General features: G+C 34.5%; 1 protein-coding gene across 8 annotated transcripts in view; it reads right to left on the bottom strand.

Moving 5' to 3' along the window:
* LOC126970235 (hypoxia-inducible factor 1-alpha-like) overlaps positions 1–19,346 on the bottom strand; it is a 135,890-nt gene that overhangs the window by 33,344 nt on the left and 83,200 nt on the right. For all 8 annotated transcript variants that reach the window (XM_050816036.1, XM_050816034.1, XM_050816033.1 and 5 more), the window contains one exon: positions 4,696–4,840. In XM_050816036.1, the coding sequence (XP_050671993.1) occupies positions 4,696–4,840 (145 nt within the window). The remainder of the gene's footprint in view (positions 1–4,695; positions 4,841–19,346) is intronic.

Raw genomic sequence — 19,346 nt, forward strand, 5'->3', positions numbered from 1 at the left:
TAATGCACACACTGACAAATTAAAATTGGTCACGATTATGAGGCTGTCAGGTCGTCTATACGATAGTAAATTCAAAGTCTATGAACGGAATTTAATTATGTTATATATGATTCAAATTGAAAAAGTAAATAACTCCTAGTCTCCAACATAACTGGTTACTGATCTAGTCATTGACACAATGGTTTATATTTGCCTGTACGAGCAGCTTCTTGGTATGAACATTCAATAGCAATTCAATTGATCTTCAACCTCCTAAAATTATCGCTCATTAGACGACCACAATACATATAAACATCTACTTATTTAAGGTTCCGTACCCAACGGGAACCTTACTTAGTTTTTTTCTACCAGTGGGAGGCTCCTTTGCACATGATGCCGGCTAGATTATGGATACCACAAAGGCACCTATTTCTGCCGTGAAGCAGTAATGTGTAAGCATTATTGTGTTTAGAGAATAAACATCTTGTCTCAAGGAGACGAGTGCAATTTGTAAGTGCCAGAATTTTTGAGTTTTTCAAGAATCCTGAGCTGCATTGTAATGGGCAGGGCATATCAATTACTATCGACTCAACGTCCTGCTCGTCTCGTCCTTTATTGTCATAAAAAAAGTTTGACTAAACTTTGTCCCTACAGAATTACATGACAGGGACAAGTGATTTTAAACAGACCAATACTTCATCTAAGTTTGCTCTATTTTAAAAAGGAATCCATATCGTATCGACCAGCAAACACCGCGTAATGAAATTCATTCCTCAGTTGGGTCGTACGTGCAGGAAAGTTTCTTGGAAACCGTACGGTTGTGCAACTCCACGCACCCAGATGGTGCGCGTGATATTTGCGAAATAATTGACTGTGGTTTTGTTTGCGTTGGCTTAGCAGCTGGATTTTACGGGATTCGATTCATTATGTATTTGGATGTATTTGATAATTATATAAATGTCGGGTCAGCTAGTTGTGACCCGACAGACAATGTTCTGTATATAATAAATATAATACTGCCTTTTATGAATTTGTCAATAATATCATAACATCAAGAATTATCTCGAAAAATATGCTCCCTGTTGTAATAATGAAATTGTTTCACAGCAGAACTGTCATACCGTGCGTCAATAACATTGTTACATTACAGAGAAAGGATATCCCTCTTCTTTAAACTATAATTACTTACGCTACGTCTTTTACGTCTGCTACGGAACTCTTTCATATGCAAGCTCAACTCACACTTGACCGGTTTTTAAATGAAATTGCGTATAACTCTTGAACGTAGACGTTAATAGTACGCACGCTAAACTAGTTCTGTTTAGCTAAAAATAAACTATTGGTCAACCTTGAACCCAATTTTATATCATGTTTGATGAAATCGAGTGGGCGGCGAAGGAAACAACAAACAATCGCGATTAGATTTACGAGCGAGAGTAAAAGTTGTAACTTTCTTTCATATTCCGCGTCGCCAGCGATAAAAGAACATAACCATAATAATAATAATATGTTCGCATCATCAGGATAGTTAATAACGGACACCGAGCTCCAACCATAAACATGATACACTGCAGACATCATAAGACTTTGCTGGACATTTTACCATTTCCTTTAGGCCCGGTTTCCACCAAAGCGGAGACGAGAGGAGATTTCCACATCTGTGCGGTGTGGCAGAGAGGAGATATGAAATGTCTGTAGAGTGTAGTCAGCTTCTTCCTGCTTCTTGAACACCCATAAGCGCCATTAATTTGATTGACTGATCTGAATGCAAAAGTCGCTCCTTCCGTATTTTTAACTAACTTTAGTAGTTTAGCGAAGTATTTTAACTCAAAAAAAGGGGGAGCCTCCGAAAATATTCTTATAGAATTGTGTTTCTTATAACTTTTGAAACCACATGACATCTTCCTTTCGTAGATATCAGTTGACTGATTTCCAGCTCTCACATCTGCGCTATGCAGAGCTAACATCTCCTCTATTCTCCGCTTTGGTGGAAACCGGGCCTAAGATTTTGCTGGACATTTTTCCATTTCCTTTATTCGCAGCGAGCTCTGACACAAAAACACCCGGGGGCTGAATGTCGGCCATAAAACGATACGGCCCGGCACTTACAGCGTCACTGATAAAGAATTTCGTGACCGAATATTACGAGAAACGACCGAATGTAATCAAAAGCCAGCAACCTTTAGGCTGCTTCAATTTTATTAATTTACTACTCGTAGGACAATAACCATACCCAATGACATAATTCTTTTAAAAATACATTTCAACTTCCCTTCTTGTTTTATTATCTTACACTGAATTTTAAGGAATACATAAAATCCTTAATCGTAATCATCGAAGTCAAATTCGACAAACTGACAAAGTGCACAATACATTAACGGCCATTCCTAATATACTATCTACAGATAGAGATAAATTACTACATTCTACTATCAGTAACTAGCTGTCAATAATCTGAAGCTGTCCCAATATACCCGTTAAGTCATTCTTGTCGCCTTATATTGGGACGCGTGAATTAAAATTTCCATACAAACTTCTATCGCTGATAAGCTATACGTCGTCCCATTGACAGACAGCGTGTACGGATAAGGTGAGTTACCGTAGATAAGTTTATTGGGACAGAAAATTCAACGATAGTTTCGATTTTTATCTCAAGGTCAAGATAGACTGAATATTGGGAACGACCGTAAAGGGTTGAAGGAAAAACTGAATATATGTATTTATTAATAATTCAGTACTATGAAGCAGATTGGTAAAACAAAAATAGGGCTAGAACTGCAGACGATGTTACGATAGCACTATGAAGCATATTGTTAATACCGCTATACCTAGGGAGTTACCGTCAGCGAACTCAAAATAATCTTAAATCCTGTCTCAGCTTCGGAGCTAAGAATGTGAAAATCCGTAACTTTCCTATACTTAAATTTAATCAACAACGTATGAGGAAGTATCTAACAAATATGACAAAGTTTAAAATTGTTTTTATATTGGATGAATGTGGCGCTTTGAGATGGTTACATAAACTGTTTACAATATAGAACAGTTAAGTATAGCTGCCGTAATTATCACAAGCGGTATGAACGAAGATAATAAGCAAACAAACCGCACAAGGTTAAATATAATTATAATCTTAGAATATATAATTATTAAGAATAATATGCAATATAATTAAGTGAATAGGAGACTTTAGTTGAGAAACATGAAATAAAACGGCGAAAGAAAACTTGTGCCAAAAAATTTGCAACAGCAGATGCGACGGATTTAAGTGTACCAGTCATTATGAAAGAATCTTTAATAGCGATTGTATTAACTATACCAATAAGATTGCTTTCTTTTTAAAATAAAGTTATTTTTTAATATTAAAGCTGGATTGCATTAAATAACTATAGCAATAACAAACATGTAAAAATACCGGTTAAGCAAAAATGGGTTGCACTATTTGATATTTTTAGATGACGTCATAACTTTAACTGTTAACCGGAACTGTGCAATCCTCGCAGGATAAAGCGATATAATGAAATATTCGGTATTGACTTGATATTTCACTTATTAACATTAACTTTAACTAACATTATGCAGTCTTTGTTAAAGTCAGCGTTACTATTAACGTTAAATTTGAGGTAAACCTTAACTATAACAGCTAATATGATTGAACCCGGCTGAATAATACATTGTGTAATAGTCCGTGGTTACAGTATGTACACTATCTTATAATAGTGGAGGAAAACGAGAGAATTTAACTAAATCTACATTGGATCGGATCAGACTGAGGCGGAAGAAAGGGATTCTGTGATCAAAGGATTACACGAAGCCCTTTATCGTCCGACTTTATTGTTGGGTCGGTACAATTTACGTTTTTATAAAACCAGCAAGGAAATCAATTTTCAGGAAACAATTTACATTATGTTACATGTTTCAATGCATAACAGCATAAAAATAATAAAATAGAAATCAGTTTCTTTAGTCACTGTTTGTGTTTTTGCAATGTTGAAACTTAATGTAACTTATTACAAAGGCTACTTATACTATTATATATTCTTTGCAAATTCGTCCTATTTATCTAATTATTAAAATTGGGTTTTAAAAATTAACAACGTAACAAATAAGTTAAACACCGACGCTGAAAAAGATAATTTTGGCATAATAGATAGAGTAATGATATAGGTAACACTGATTAGTTTATTTTTTTCGATGAATAAGCTATTAAAAAGATAATCAATGGCTTAAATCACAGAGCAGCGAGTCTTGAAACAAAACCACTCTAAGACTTCGTTAATTAAGATACACCAACAATTGCTAACGTTAATAGGCACGCCACAAAGCCTACAAATTTTACGACGGTTCCATCTCTTTTCTCAGTAATATATTAAATTCCGTCGCACAGAGATTGGAGGTTATGCGATAAACTTAATGAAAAGCCACCTAACGAAGTGACGAGGGTGTGGTTCTTTTTTATCGCGATAGTCGATAACGCTACGGTTATTAGAATATCGTTTATAGGTTACCTATTAAAAGCCGCAATGTCTACGGTAAACCATTAAAATATATAATTAAAACTGTACTTACCTTGAATTCTTCGCAATTACAGTTTAACAAAACTGATTCAATCCTGCATTATTTTAAATCCAATAATCCTTTAGGATAGAGTTTAATTTACAAAAAAAGGAACAGTAAGCTGCGAACCGATCATTGGTTTTCATTAACATCTATACCTACCTTATGACGTAGTTTACACAAACAACGAAGCTCGGCTTCTGCTGCTTGTCGGTAATGACGGTTGCTTGTGTCTGGATCCAGGCGTAGCCGCCGCTCTTGCCGAGGAAACGATATTGTCCGGTTTCGCATTGTCCCTTCGAGAACACTGGAAAAAAATACTATGTTAATTATGTGTCATGCACAAGTGATTACAGGCGGATGAAATTCGAATAAATATTATTTTTAGTGATTTCCCTCACAATTAGGATTAAATATACAAATTTTGTGAATCTTCAGAGGCGCAGGTTTGACGCCGCATCTTAAAAGAATTAGGTAAGAAAAAAATTGTGTGAATGGAAATAGGGATAGGAGCGCAAAAATATACAATGCTCAAATGATAGTTAAGTCAATCGTAGCGAACAAATTTAGCGGGGCTACAAATATTCGTTTCCCATATTTAAAGCTTCAGAATGCAGGCATTAGAAATCTTCATTCATTTGATAAGGATCCACTCACAATCGTAAATTCCGGTATCACTATACTTGATACATTGCACTGAAAATTCCAAAAGTGTGCAATGGTACTACAAAATTTTAATCGTTCCTCTAATTCGGAAAATCAATATGTCTGCCAAACATTGAACTCAATACTATTGTTATACACGTTTATTCTTACTCAAAATAACTGGAGAGCGAATAAGATATGTATGCAAATAATAATCAGACTAACATTTTTGTCGCACAAGAATGAATTAATTTGAATGTTATTAGTTAGTTATCTACACATTCTCCTAATCTATTAAGAGTACTGCTAGATACAGAGTGTGTTTTAACATAAAATAGTTATAAGAAAGGAATCAGTTTGTCGCAAATAGCAAAACAAGTTACTTAATTAAATCATTACTAATAAGCCCTATTCACAAATGAGGCAAAAGTCAAGGAAACTCAACAGAGTAATTGAATTGTAACATTAAGAAGAGCCAAGATTAGGCGATTTGGATTCAAAGTTAATGAGCTGGGAGGACGATTTTTATCCATTAATCAACCTGATCTCAATGTTCTAGAGATGACATTTAGATGATGAACAGTTTTTATCACGAAATTAATACAAAAATCTGTAGTTAGCCGCCTACACGACATAAAAAATATCCTAAGTATAACATAAATAATTTTTGACTAAATCCATACTACTTACACTATCATTTTGTCCAGGAAATAGTGGTAGTAACGAAGCGTTTCAAATTTCGTGGACATAAATATAAGGATTCACGTCAAGCACAAATTTTGAGTTATTGTAGCTAGTTTTAATCTGTAAGGTATTTTCAACTTTCGTTGCTGGGGAAGATGCTTATTGAGATTTCATATCTAATATCTTTAAATGAGCAATTCTTGTATATATATATATATATATTCTGAATCTCGGAAACGGCTCCAACGATTTTAATAAAATTTAGTATAGGTAGTTTCGGGGGCGAGAATTCGACCTAGCTAGGTTTCAATATTAAAAAATGTAATTTATCCGTGTTTTATATATATATATATATATATATATATATATATATATATATATATATATTATATACACAAGACTATAATAGCTCAGATGGGACATTGGGTGATCTGGAAATCAGAAGACCCTGGTTCGAATCCAGATGTCCTATAGTATTTTTTTTTTCAAGTTTTGTACATTCTTAAAAATCCGAGCAAGGCTCGGTCGTCCAGATATTTTAGGTTTAATTAAAAAGACAAAGTACTTTAAAGTTGGAATCTTCTCCTTTTTTATTTCATTTTTGGTAAGACTAGTCGATGACAGTATAATTTTACATAGAAAAAGCATAAAATCATAATACTCAAAGTAATATTCATTGAGTTATTCGCGTGATCGAGCCCCGCGATGCTAGGCTCGTAACAATAAATCGAATTAGGTTAAGTGAACATTGGTTTGCTTCTAATCAAGAAGCAATGGTATCTTTATTGCTAAACTTAATATCGTTTACGAGTTAATCAATACACCGAGCATTATTATTAACGTTATTACTGCTGCGATTTTACTATTTTATATAACACATATTGAGTTTTGCGGAGGGGCTTATAAAACGGGAGTAACTCCCTAGCAAGGAACATAAGTGAATTTTCTTGAAACTGTGAAAAACAAGTCAACATTATGATGACTACAGCAAAAAAAGTGTGTGTGTACTTATGTGTGCACGCAAGACGTTATACTTCTTTGGCCTAACAAAGCAAAAATCCTTAAAATTATTTATTCCTCCTGCTATTCTACGTTTGTAGAAAGAATAACAATGTTAAAAATCTTGCAACGATGGCTTTGACAACTAACTATTAGAAAACAAATACGGCTGTACGGGCTTGAACCCTTTGCCAATCCTAATAATAGACAAAGAAACCAAAAAAAAAAACGAATGTCGCTAACGTTTAGGAACCAACTTCACCCTGTTACTTTTGTGTTAAGAGTGATGCGCGCGCATCTTAAAATTTCACTCTCATCATTTTTTCATAACGCGCCTAAAGAAGTCTTCAAAATATAAACACGTTATGCTTACTATTGGGTTATTTACTATTACTCGTTGTTTACTATTGAGTACCTTTCGTGGCGATGGCGATGAATATGCTTTTACAATACGTTCAAAACGAATGTTGGAAAAATTTTCAAATCCCGACTAGCTTGTAATAAGTATTTTTTTAAGTCAATCAAAGTATTTTTATTTATTTATTACTAGCTGTACCTTGTGCGCATTCCTACGCAACTAAATAAAATAAATTTGAAGAAAAGACTTTTCACAAATATACAATTGCTTTTGAGTCAATTCGAAAAAAATGTGAATAGAAAATCGTGTCAACTCAGGAACGTTCGTGGGCTCATGCACAACATTGCTGAAGATAATGATGAAATGCATAATTTTCGATTCTATAAAGGACATACAGACAAACATTCATTTTTATATATCCTCATCAGCCGGAAGACTTCCACTGCTGGATAAAGGCCTCCCCCAAAGATGTCCACGACGATCGGTCCTGCGCTGCCCTCATCCAACCTACTCCGGCGATCTTGACCAGATTGACGGTCCATCTTGTTGAGGACATACCAACACTGCGTCTTCCGGTACGTGATCGCCATTCGTTGACTTTTCTGCCATTCTTATATATATTATATAGATTTTTATTTATTTAATGTGTTGAAAAATTCAAAATGATTGGTCTTGCGCCCCTTCTTCCCCTTTTCGAATCGTTAGTAGCTTTTGACGTCGATAAGTGATTGCATATACTATTCAAATAAAAATTATTTCAATTTGAATATAGCTTTTCCTCCTAGCGTCGTATTCCTCACTGCTGAGGGTCGTGATTTCTGTGAGGATTCAACTTTTTGCCATCTGTGTCTGTCTTTGGCTACGTGCAGTGCGTCATGAAGTCCGGTATCCAGAGATGTGCGGATTTGGTCAGACCATCTTATAGGGCTGCGACCTCTGGGGCGTCATCCGTCTACCTTTCCAGTAACAATAAGTTGTTCGAAATTGTATCCATCTTTTCTGGCGATATTTCCAAAGAACCCTAAGATTCTACGGAGGAAGATGGATGAAATTCTGGTATTACACCTAGTGTGTTAAGGATGGATTGGTTAATAACTTCTATAGACACGGTACAAATGATATTTTCGTACACTTTATATAAATGAGAAATGAATCAGAATACTGTTTATTTATCAGGTGTTTGTCTTTCACTCTAATGTTGCTATCCGCTAGTTTGGCTCGCGACCAAACATCCCACTATTATTAAGTTTAATCAGATCACTGCAATTCAGATACATGCCGCTCTATTTTTACACATGCAATTTGCGATTTATAATACAATAGGCTAGCTTCGTACACTCAGTGCAGCCTCTCAAACAGTCCGCTGAAACTACACGTCTTCGTAGTGGAGGTCACGGCTAAGCACCTCAAACCCGAACGTGCAAGAGAACGATCAGCGTGAAAGAGAAACTAGCCGAAGGTATCAACCTCAGCTGGCCTATCTGGAAGTCGCTCAACCGCCTCAGAGTTGATCTGATATATCTGGACATGATACGGAGTGCATCTACGGTCATCTGAGACAGACCGTTGCGCACATGACTGGGTGCCCTGCGTGCCCGACAACATGCACGAACGAGGAGCTACACGAAGCTACCGACCGAGCTATCAGGGATGCGGCTTTTTGGGCTGCCCGTATTTGAGGTGACCGTCGACTCGATAAAAAGAATACAATGGCTTACGTTATTAAGGTAATGACTATTCGAAATTTTGTTATTAAGTGACAATTTTTAAAGAAATATACATTTTTAATGGTGCCTCTCAGGTAATTCTTCATATAATGAAATGTAACATATGCACCATTAGCGAATTTTCTAGAAAATGTGATTCATCATCAGCATCACCATCAGCCGGAAGACGTCCACTGCTGGACAAAGGCCTCCCTCAAAGATTTCCACGACGATCGGTCCTACGCTGCCCTCATCCAACGTATTCCAGCGATCTTGACCAGATCATCGGTCCATCTTGTGGGGGGCCTACCAAGACTGCGTCTTCCGGTACGTGGTCGCCATTCGAGGACTTTACTGCCCCAACGACCATCTGTCCGTCATGCTATGTCGAAAATGTGATTATCATAATGTAAAACACCAGGAACAAATATAAAATTGTTGAAAAGCATTTATTTTCTCAAAATTGATTCCTTTAGAATTCTTTTTGATGTCATTTCTAACACTACCACCGTTTTGGAAACAAATGGCGGTCTGAGAGAGTAGAAGCGGCGCAAGAAACTCTCCCAGCATTATTTTTTTGCGCTATTTTTAATGAAATATACAAAATTGTACTGTCAATGCTATTGCTATAAAATAATCATAATCTAGTCCCAGGCTGGATCACTTAGTTATTCAGCTGTGGAGTATTAGGATTAACGACAGAGCCATTTTATAATAAAACATTCAAATTTATTTATAGATTAATGCCTGAACAGTGGCTGGGACTTTATTGTAGAAGTGTATACATTTACCCTTGAAGCTATTATGTATCTTATGAAGCCTACTATAATAACATACTAGCATAAGTTACAAGCTTATTTCTAGTGTTATAATAATGAAAATCACAATTAAGAGCAAAAATTTTCATAAATGTACTGACAATGAATAGTCATATTATGTAGTTCTTTAAAGTTCTTTTTGTTTCCAAAGCGGTAGTAGTATCTTGTATATTAGAAATGACATAACACAAAAATATATGCCTTATATGCCTTTTTATTAATTAATTCGTGAAAAACATCACGCGTCTGAAACACAGTAAACTAACCTGACATTTGTTATCACAAATATTCGTTATCATAAATACTCGTTACGATTATGTCACATTTGATCAAAATAATACCACTTAAGTGGTTCATTGAACCGGTTTCAGTAAATGAGCTTTGAATATGAATTATATTGGTTATTTTCCTAAGTGCACGTTACAGAAACTATTCATAGTTTAGGTAGGGACGATTGAATACATTTCAATAAGAAATTAGACAGTTACATAATAAATCTTTAAACGAGCAATTCTTGTAACTATATAATATAAAATCTGAATCTCAGAAACGGCTCCAAAGATGTTAATGAAATTTAGTATACCGATAGTTTCGGGGGCGAGAAATCGATCTAGCAAGGTTTCAATTATAAAAAATGTTTCAATGAGAATCTGCTACAATAACGTTAGAATACAAAGGTAAATTTCGCCAGTATATACAAGACTATAATAGCTCAGATGGGACAATGGGTGAACCGGAAAGCAGAAGACCCCGGTTCGAATCCAGATGTAATATTAGTTTTATTTTTTAACTTTTGTCTTTCTTAAAAATCCGTGCAAGGCTCGGTCGTCCAGGTTAAAGTATGGTTAAAGAACTTTATTCTCATTAAGAACAGAACATATTCACTTACATGAGAAAACAATATAAACATTAGGTATCTTATTCGTAGTACTGCGAGTCTATACAAAACAAAGTGGGTAGAAATGAAAAAACCGCGTAAACATTATGATCAACACATGGATTAAGAGCTACTAGATACGGCATGGCACGTCGGGGTAAGGATAGTTCGATATAATTTTTTTTATATATATATTTTTTTGAATGACACTAATTACGAGTATGTATTTTATGTTAATTAAAGCATTTAAAGTAGATATGTATAGTAAATATATATGTATATTTCGGTAAGTTTTGAATTTATTTTTATAGTTGCGTATGTTATTAGTATTAAATTATAATGTTTTTATTAGTATTATAGTATTGTACACATATTAATTAATAATATATGTAGGTTTACATCTAATATAGTGGAATATAGGAATATTATTTATTATTTTGATAATTGTTCAATATGTAATGTTTCAGGAGTTTTTTATAGGTTTGTAAAGATTGTGTATTTTTTATGTCACTGGGGAGCTTATTATATAATTGTACGCCTTCGTACATAATATTTTTCTTACCGTAATTAGTTCTTGGTGCTCGACATATTAAATTATTTGCATTTCTTAAAATAATTTTTTGAACTTGTACTTTTTTAGTGAAACTTATTTGTGTATGTATATTTTTCGCAAAAATTTTTCTGACTAATAAACAAGTATTATAAATATATGTTTGAGTAACATTAAGTAATTTTATTTTTTTGTAAAGTTTTTCAGTTGGCGTTAAATAATTATAATTAAATAGTACCTTTATCAATTTTTGGGCAAATTTTGGGCTCTTTGCACTATATTTATATTGGTTTTAGCTGCCGAGCCCCAGAGTTCTACCATATAATCAATGTGGGGCTTAACAAGTATGTTATAGATAAGGTAACGCACTTTTTGTGGAAGACATTGTCTTATACTCCGTAATAGTCCAGTGAGAGAGGCAAGCTTGTTTCTGACTTTGGCAATATGTGGTTTCCAAGTAAGGTTACAATCAAGAATGAGTCCTAGATATTTTTCCTTATCACTCCTTTTTATTTCTACATTATTTATCTTAAGAGGTTGATAGTTAGGGATTTTTTTATTTTTGGATTTAAATATAATGTAGTTTGTTTTTAAGGTATTTATAGTAAGTAAATTATATTGAAACCATTTATTGAGTAAAATCAAATCATTTTGTGCATCTGTAATAATTGTGTGTATTGAACTGCCATAGTAAAATAAACATGTATCGTCAGCGTATAAAGTTATGTTTCCTGTTAAATCTATTTCATTTATGCTATTAATATAGATCGGAAATAGCATTGGACCTAATATTGATCCTTGAGGAACGCCAAAATTAACAGGTTTCGGCTTACTCTTATATTCTCCGATTTTCACTTTCTGACTACGGTTTGACAAATAGGATCTAAACATGCTATGTGCATAGCCCGTTATTCCTAGATTTGCTAGTTTTCCAAGAGTATTTCATGACTTACAGTGTCGAACGCCTTTTTTAGGTCTATAAATATCCCTAGAGCTATTTTCTTTTGGTCTATATTTACTTTTAGTTTTGTTAAAAGGTCTATTGTAGCTGATTGTGTATTTTATTTTTTCCGAAAGCCATATTGATTGTGTGATATTGTTAGAGTTTAGGTATATTTCTAAGCGATTATATATAATTTTTTTTAAAAATTTTGAGATAATAGGGAGAACAGATATCGGGCGGTAGTTGCCTGGATCACTTTTACTGCCTGACTTAAAAATGGGAGTAACTTTGGCAAGTTTTAAACTGTCGGGGAAAATGCCTCGTTTGAGACATTTATTTATACAGTTTGTGAGATCGGAGATGATTAGTGTCTTGATGCATTTGAAAACTTTATTGTTTATGCCATCAATGCCAGCATCCGTATTACTATTAAGATTGTCTACTATCTTGCTGACTTCATCGGTAGATGTGAGTGATAATTGAGAAAGTTGTGTCGACACTGTCTTAGTACCAATAAACACATTAGACTTATGGTATGTAGAAGATATTGCATTAGCCAGAGTCTCACCAATAGTAGAAAAGAAATAATTAAAATATTCACAAATTTCGACTGGATCACAAATAGAATCTTCTTCGGTTTCTAGCTTAGCTGGAGCAGTAATATCCTTCGGTTTTTTGCAGCATAGGGTATTTATTAGGCCACATTTTCGAAGGCTTATTTTGAAAATTTCTAAAAGATTTACAATAATATTTAGTTTTACAGTCTTGTATGATTTTCGCCACATTTTTTTCTCTGTCATAAACTCTTGACCTATTTTAGTATCATGAGGATTCTTCCTATATTTTAGCCATAGTGCATTTCTTCTATCTATACCCTCTATGATATTTTTATTTATCCAATCTTGTTTAACTGTGTTGCATATTTTTTTTTTGTTTTTTCTACTCTGATTTATGCTTTTTATTATGTTCTCTTCTAAAATACAATATTCTGATTGTTTACTATCCTTGGTGCAGCTTTCAATGTTTTTATAGAGTATTTGATAGTCAATCGCTTGATATGTAAGTGTCTTCAAGGGTTCTGGTTTATAGTTGTGAATTTCAAAATAAATTTGTTTATGGTCTGACATACTAGATTCTATTATTGCCAAGTGGAATTTATTCTGTTTTAAATTTGAGCAAACGTGATCTAAAATAGTTTTAGTTTTATCAGTTTCACGGGTACAATAGTCTTGGTGAATTTTATTTATTATTTCAAAGCCACTTTCTTTTACTGTAAGTTTGTAATTCTGAACAGTTTTGTCCGTGCTTAGTAGGTCATAATTAAAATCTCCAAGTATTAAAGCCCTTTTCCTTTTTTCCAGCTGCGTTGAGTAAAAGTCTAAGAAATCTGTGTGGTTAGTACGTCCGGGTTTATATATTGCACCTACATCTAAGCAAAATTTGCTTATATGAATCCAAAGGTAATGATTTTCATCAACAGAGTGTTTTTCAATAAAATTATGTTTGAGACTGTTATGGGCAAAAATTGAGACACCACCACCCCTGACCTCTTGTCTGTAGTTGTAGTAATGAGTATAACCTGGAAGCTGAATTCTATTTGCCTCATCCTCTGAGTTGATCCATGTTTCTGTTATAACTATTAAATGGATGATGGTATTTTCGAAAGACTGAACAATGCATCTTAATTCGTCTAATTTTCTTGGTAGTTGTAATATCGGAACACTTCTTGCCAATTTGAAAAGAGGTTGTGTCCCAGTTTTCCTTTTTTGAATCAGTTATCAGTTTTTTGGCGGAGCAGAAATTATTTTCGGCACACCCCTAACGTATTTTATGACAAGATTTGTTTCGCCACTTTTTGTTCGACGCTCTAGCTCTTCTCTGAGATATTTCATAAATGATTGCTGCTGGGGTGTTTGATCAGGGTAAAGCTTATTCACTTCATTCATCACACTTGATTTGTTTCGAAGTATATGCAGAGCTGTTTCCGAAGACTCAAAACAAAGTTTGATTAAACGGTGTTTTTCTGGGTTATATTTTCCTAAGCGTAATACTTTTTCAGGTCGAGGACAATCTGTGTACATAGTTTTTAGGATACTCCAGGACGCATTCTTATCATAGTCCTGTCTCTCTTTCGGGTCTGTAGATGTTGATTCGGTTATGCCTGATATTAACAAATTTCTGGATCTCATGTTTCGCTCATTTAGTTCCGCAATAATTTCTTCTTGTGCTTTCATTTTCGGGCTTGCATCTAAACTAAGCATGTTTGAGTCTATGTTTTGCATTCTAGATTCTAATAACTCGATCTGCTTTGTGTTAAACTATTTGCGCTTTTGATGTTCATAATTTCTGATTTTAATTGGCTTTGCTCTTCGTTCAAGACTTCAGTAGTAGATTTTATGTCACTAACTTGGTTTTTTATGACTGAGATATCTTCGCTTAATTTAGAGAAATTATCTACGAGGGGAGGTCAAAAAGTTCGCGGAATGACTGGGAAAAAAGATGAAATGATACATTATGTTATTTTTCCTTTTCAATATATTCCCCCTTAACACGAATACATTTTTGGGATCTGGCATATAACTTATTAATACCGTCGAAAAAATAGGTTTTGTCTTGGGCGTCAAAATACGCCGAAATCGCCGACTTGACTTCATCATCGTCTCTAAATTTTTTTCCACGCAGCTCTTTCTTCATCTTTGGGAATAAATAAAAATCGCTAGGGGCCAGGTCTGGACTGTAGGGTGGATGGCGTAGTTGTTCAAAACCGCATCGATGAATGGCAGCCGTCGCAACATGACTCGTGTGAACGGGCGCGTTGTCGTGCAAAAGGAGTACACCTTTTGTCAGTTTTCCTCTTCTTTTTTCTTTAATAGCTTCTTTTAATCGGTCCAATAGGGAAGCGTAGTACTCTCCCGTTATAGAAACACCACGTTCTTTATAATCGATCAAAAGAATACCTTAAGTATCCCAAAAAATAGTCGCCATGATCTTTCCGGCCGATTGCGACACTTTAAATTTTTTTGGGGGTGGTGTGCCTTTTTTGTGCCACTGCATCGACTCCTGCTTTGACTCAGGCTCATAGTGGTGAACCCAAGTTTCATCACCGGTTACAATTCGGGCCATAATTTCTTCCCTAACTTCTCCACAGCGGTCCAAATACTCGCGGGAACAGTTGACGCGCTCACGTTTTTGCAGCGGCGTGAGCATTCTCGGGACCCACCTTGAACACACTTTACTCATGCTAAGATGTTGATGAAGAATATTTAAAATTGTGGTTTCTGATACTCCAACTGATGCTGCAAGTTGTTTCTTCTTCAACCTTCCGTCTTCCAATACAAGTTTTTCAACTTTTTCAATGATTTCCGGCGTAGTGGCCTCAATGGGCCGTCCAGGTCGAGGATCATCTTCAATTGACTCCCTTCCTTGCTTGAAAAGGCCGTGCCATTTGTAAATCATGGTTTTACCAGGAGCAGAGTCTCCGTAAACAGCTAACATCTCTTGCAAAATAGTTTGAGGCGTTTTTCCTTGTTTGGTGAGGAACTTTACGACGGCGCGATGTTCAATTTTCTCCATAGTGGCTAGTTTGTTCCCGATTTACTTGTTCACTCGTTTGTAACTCGAAAGCTAATGACCCAATTAGGCTAGAAATTGGCATATATAGTAATTATGAGTTACTCAAGTAGCGGCTACCTGGAGGAGCGACCTCACCCCCGCCAACCCCGCCATTCCGCGAACTTTTTGACCGCCCCTCGTATTTGCATAGTGTTATTAGATGTGAGATACGTCATCATTTCCGACATTTGTAGTTGCAGTGCTGTAATTTGTTTTCTTAATTCCATGAACTCAAGTTTCATATCCGAGAATTCAGTCTGTAATTCTTCATTTTCTGCAGCAAATTTTCGCTTATTTCGCGTACTTATTTGCGATAATTCCGATGACTGAGAAGGATTACTTTTACTTGGTAAATTTGGGTAAGATCCACTTCGCGCAGATGCCAAGTCACTTCTAGTCGGAGATCGTTTTGCGGACATATTGATCTATGGCGTTCCTCACGTTATCGGTACAGCGCCACGCTACTCAGAGAACAAAAGTCATATAAAAAAACATATTAAAGTTACTCACCTATATCAAAGTCTACTAGCCTGCGGCGGGCATATTATTAAAATGTTTATACTAGTACACGTTTGCTGTAAATGTTTACACTAAATGTTTATTAACCGACTTCAAAAAAGAAGGTGTGCAATTCGTCGGTATGTTTTTTTTATTTATTTTTTATGTTTGTTACCTCAGAACTTTCCCCTGGGTGAACCGATTTTGATAATTTTTTACTTATTTGAAGGCTGGTGCTTCCCGTATTATTTTTTGGAGTCGGTGTCAGCCATGGTAGGTTTGTTACTACATAAATAGTTATAGGTGCGATGTGCTTGAGTCGCGCGTAGTGAAGAGGCGAGCGGCGAGAGCGGGGCCGCGGAGGGAGGACACTGATTTCAAAGATAAAAATAATCGTAACTAGAATTTGATTAATTAATTGGATTGTATAAATTTTTCCAATTATTTTTATACTATTTAGTGCACATTATATCTATTGTTTTGGTGTAGTGTTTTTGAAGTTGGTTAGGTTGTTTTGTTTCGCATTAGGCATGTAATTTACCATTGTAATTTTCGGCACTATAAAGACTTATATATTTCTATATTATGATTATAATATTAAAATAAGGTAATTTTATGACTGTTAAATATCAAAATAAAATACATAGTTAAATTAAAAATCACTAGACAGTTTACATTTTAATCGCAATTTTATTGATATATTCGTATCGATTTTAGATCACCATAATATTAACATAAACATAATTTGTTTTTCTTTATTAAATACATCATTTTATATTAATATAGCACCAACGCAATGTAACTAATCTATATATATATATATATATATATATATATATATATAAATGAATTTGCTGTTCGTTATTCTCGCTAAAACTCGAGAACGGCTGGACCGGTTTGGCTAATTTTGATCTTGAATTATTTGTGGAAGTCCAGAGAAGGGTTAAAAGGTTAATAAATATGAAATTTTTTTATATTAAATAAAAACGACAATTTTGTTTTTCCTTTGATGTGTCCCTCGTCGCGTCGCTCAGAAATCAAATTGAAAGAATAGTTTAAAATGAATAACTAAATAGAATCTTTGTATCTTTCTCACTCTCTCAGGAGATAAAAATCAAACTTAATTTTAGCTACATATAGTTGATAGATTAACTACAGTTGCTATCTATGATGGCAATACAACGTTTGCTGGGTCAGCTAGTAATTAATATTTTACAAACGTACAAATAATATCGGACCTATATTGGATGAAATTAACTGTCATTATCTAGTTATCTACATATATTACACAAACGCTGTCCGATACTTATACAGAACGACTAGCTTATTAAATTTAAAATAAGTAAACACGCGATGAACGCGGGGTTCCAATGCATTGAAGTGTTTTAACAATTTGCATAATACACGACATTATACACGACATACAAAACAACGATGGCGATAGAACGAGTGATGAGGGATAGTGTCGTTTCATGTCATGATACCAATAAATAAGAGACATAATATAATAAATACATATAGATGGGCCGTTAAATACCACTCAAAAATAAAAACCTCTAATGTAACAGTAAGAAAGTAATAAAGATTGCTATTTCTGCAGTAGAATAGAATATAATCCTTACTAATATTATAAATGTGAATGTAAGTTTGTTTGTTACGCTTTTACGCCGAAGCTACGAACCGATTTTGATGAAATTTGGTACAGCCATAGACTAGAGCTTGGTAAAAGACATGGCTACATTTTTGTCAAAAATATGATTTGTGAAAAACAGAAATTCACCTCGATGAGCCATAACAATACCAATAAATTTTTGTCCAGTGTATTCTTCTATACTGTCTGGTATTTTATTGTTATACTGAACACAAAGACCTATGAAGGAGCTTTTAACCCTAGCTAATTATACCCTATTACTCGGCACGTATAGTTTGTTCGTCCTTCTTGAATTGAAGAAATTCAAATCACAATTTTTCTTGAATTCAGAATTGAGAGGTTGAGATGTTTATCAACTAGAATCCCGAAGCGAGTCGTCATTATAAAATGCCTCACATCCGTAGCATTTACCCGCAATACCGAACCATATGACATAATGCTATGGAAGTACTCTACCAAGACCTACGCAAAATAGATGAAACGAGTTGTCAAAATAACAAGCTGTTTTCATTTGAAAGAGCGATATCTCAGTCAGTCAGTCAGTCAATGTCCTAATATGCAAATAATGGGGTTGAGCAAATTATCAAAGTAGATACTGTAGATGAAGAAACAACCGGGGTTCGAGTCCCGCATACTTCATAAAATTTTGTTTTCAAATTTAATTTGTGTAATTAATTCCAGAAGTGAGGGTTATCACTTAATAAAATAACAAATTGTTAAGAGCTGTGTTCAAATCAGTCAACTTTGTGTTATTTGTAACGGCAAAAGCTGCAGCACTCAATCTATTTGCTAAATTAATGATAATAAGATGAAATTTAAATAAATACAATGCATACGTCAATAATTGAATATTTTACACGAGGCAACAGTCTTAATTAGATATACTGACCTGGCATTATTGCTAATCAATCTCCATTATTGTTATTTCTGCTTCTTTTATATTATTCGTTGATTTATTCAACAAGTATGGGTTTTGGTATCTGGTTTTCGCTATGCCTATTACTTGTTCTCAAACCTGGTCTTATGAAGTTTATTAAAATACGGTGTGTGTGTGACTTAATCAGTTTGAACACAATAATTTTCATATACTATTGCTGCTAGCAATATTTCCAAAATCCACACATTCCATAAATGTTACAATATAATACTAAGATAAAAATTCACAAGGAAACGCAAAAATAAACATTGCGACATAATGTTATTTTGCAGAACCGTGATGTGGTTTTAGTTTATAATAGAGAAATTTGCTTTTATCTAACACTAAGACACAATCTGGCTTTGTTTTTCCTTTTCACCAAGCAAATAAGTGATATACCTTCTAGAAAATTCTGGATTCGGAACGAATGTCGGTCGAGTGGACTACAATGCAATTTGTACGGTCATAAAACGGCCAGTTCGCTATTCAACTCATCTGTAATTGTCAGTAACACAAGTGTTGTCACGGTCGACATTGTGTTAGCCACCGATACTGT

Source organism: Leptidea sinapis, chromosome 20 (genome assembly GCF_905404315.1).
Source record: "Leptidea sinapis chromosome 20, ilLepSina1.1, whole genome shotgun sequence".
Taxonomy (NCBI): Eukaryota; Metazoa; Arthropoda; class Insecta; order Lepidoptera; family Pieridae; genus Leptidea; species Leptidea sinapis.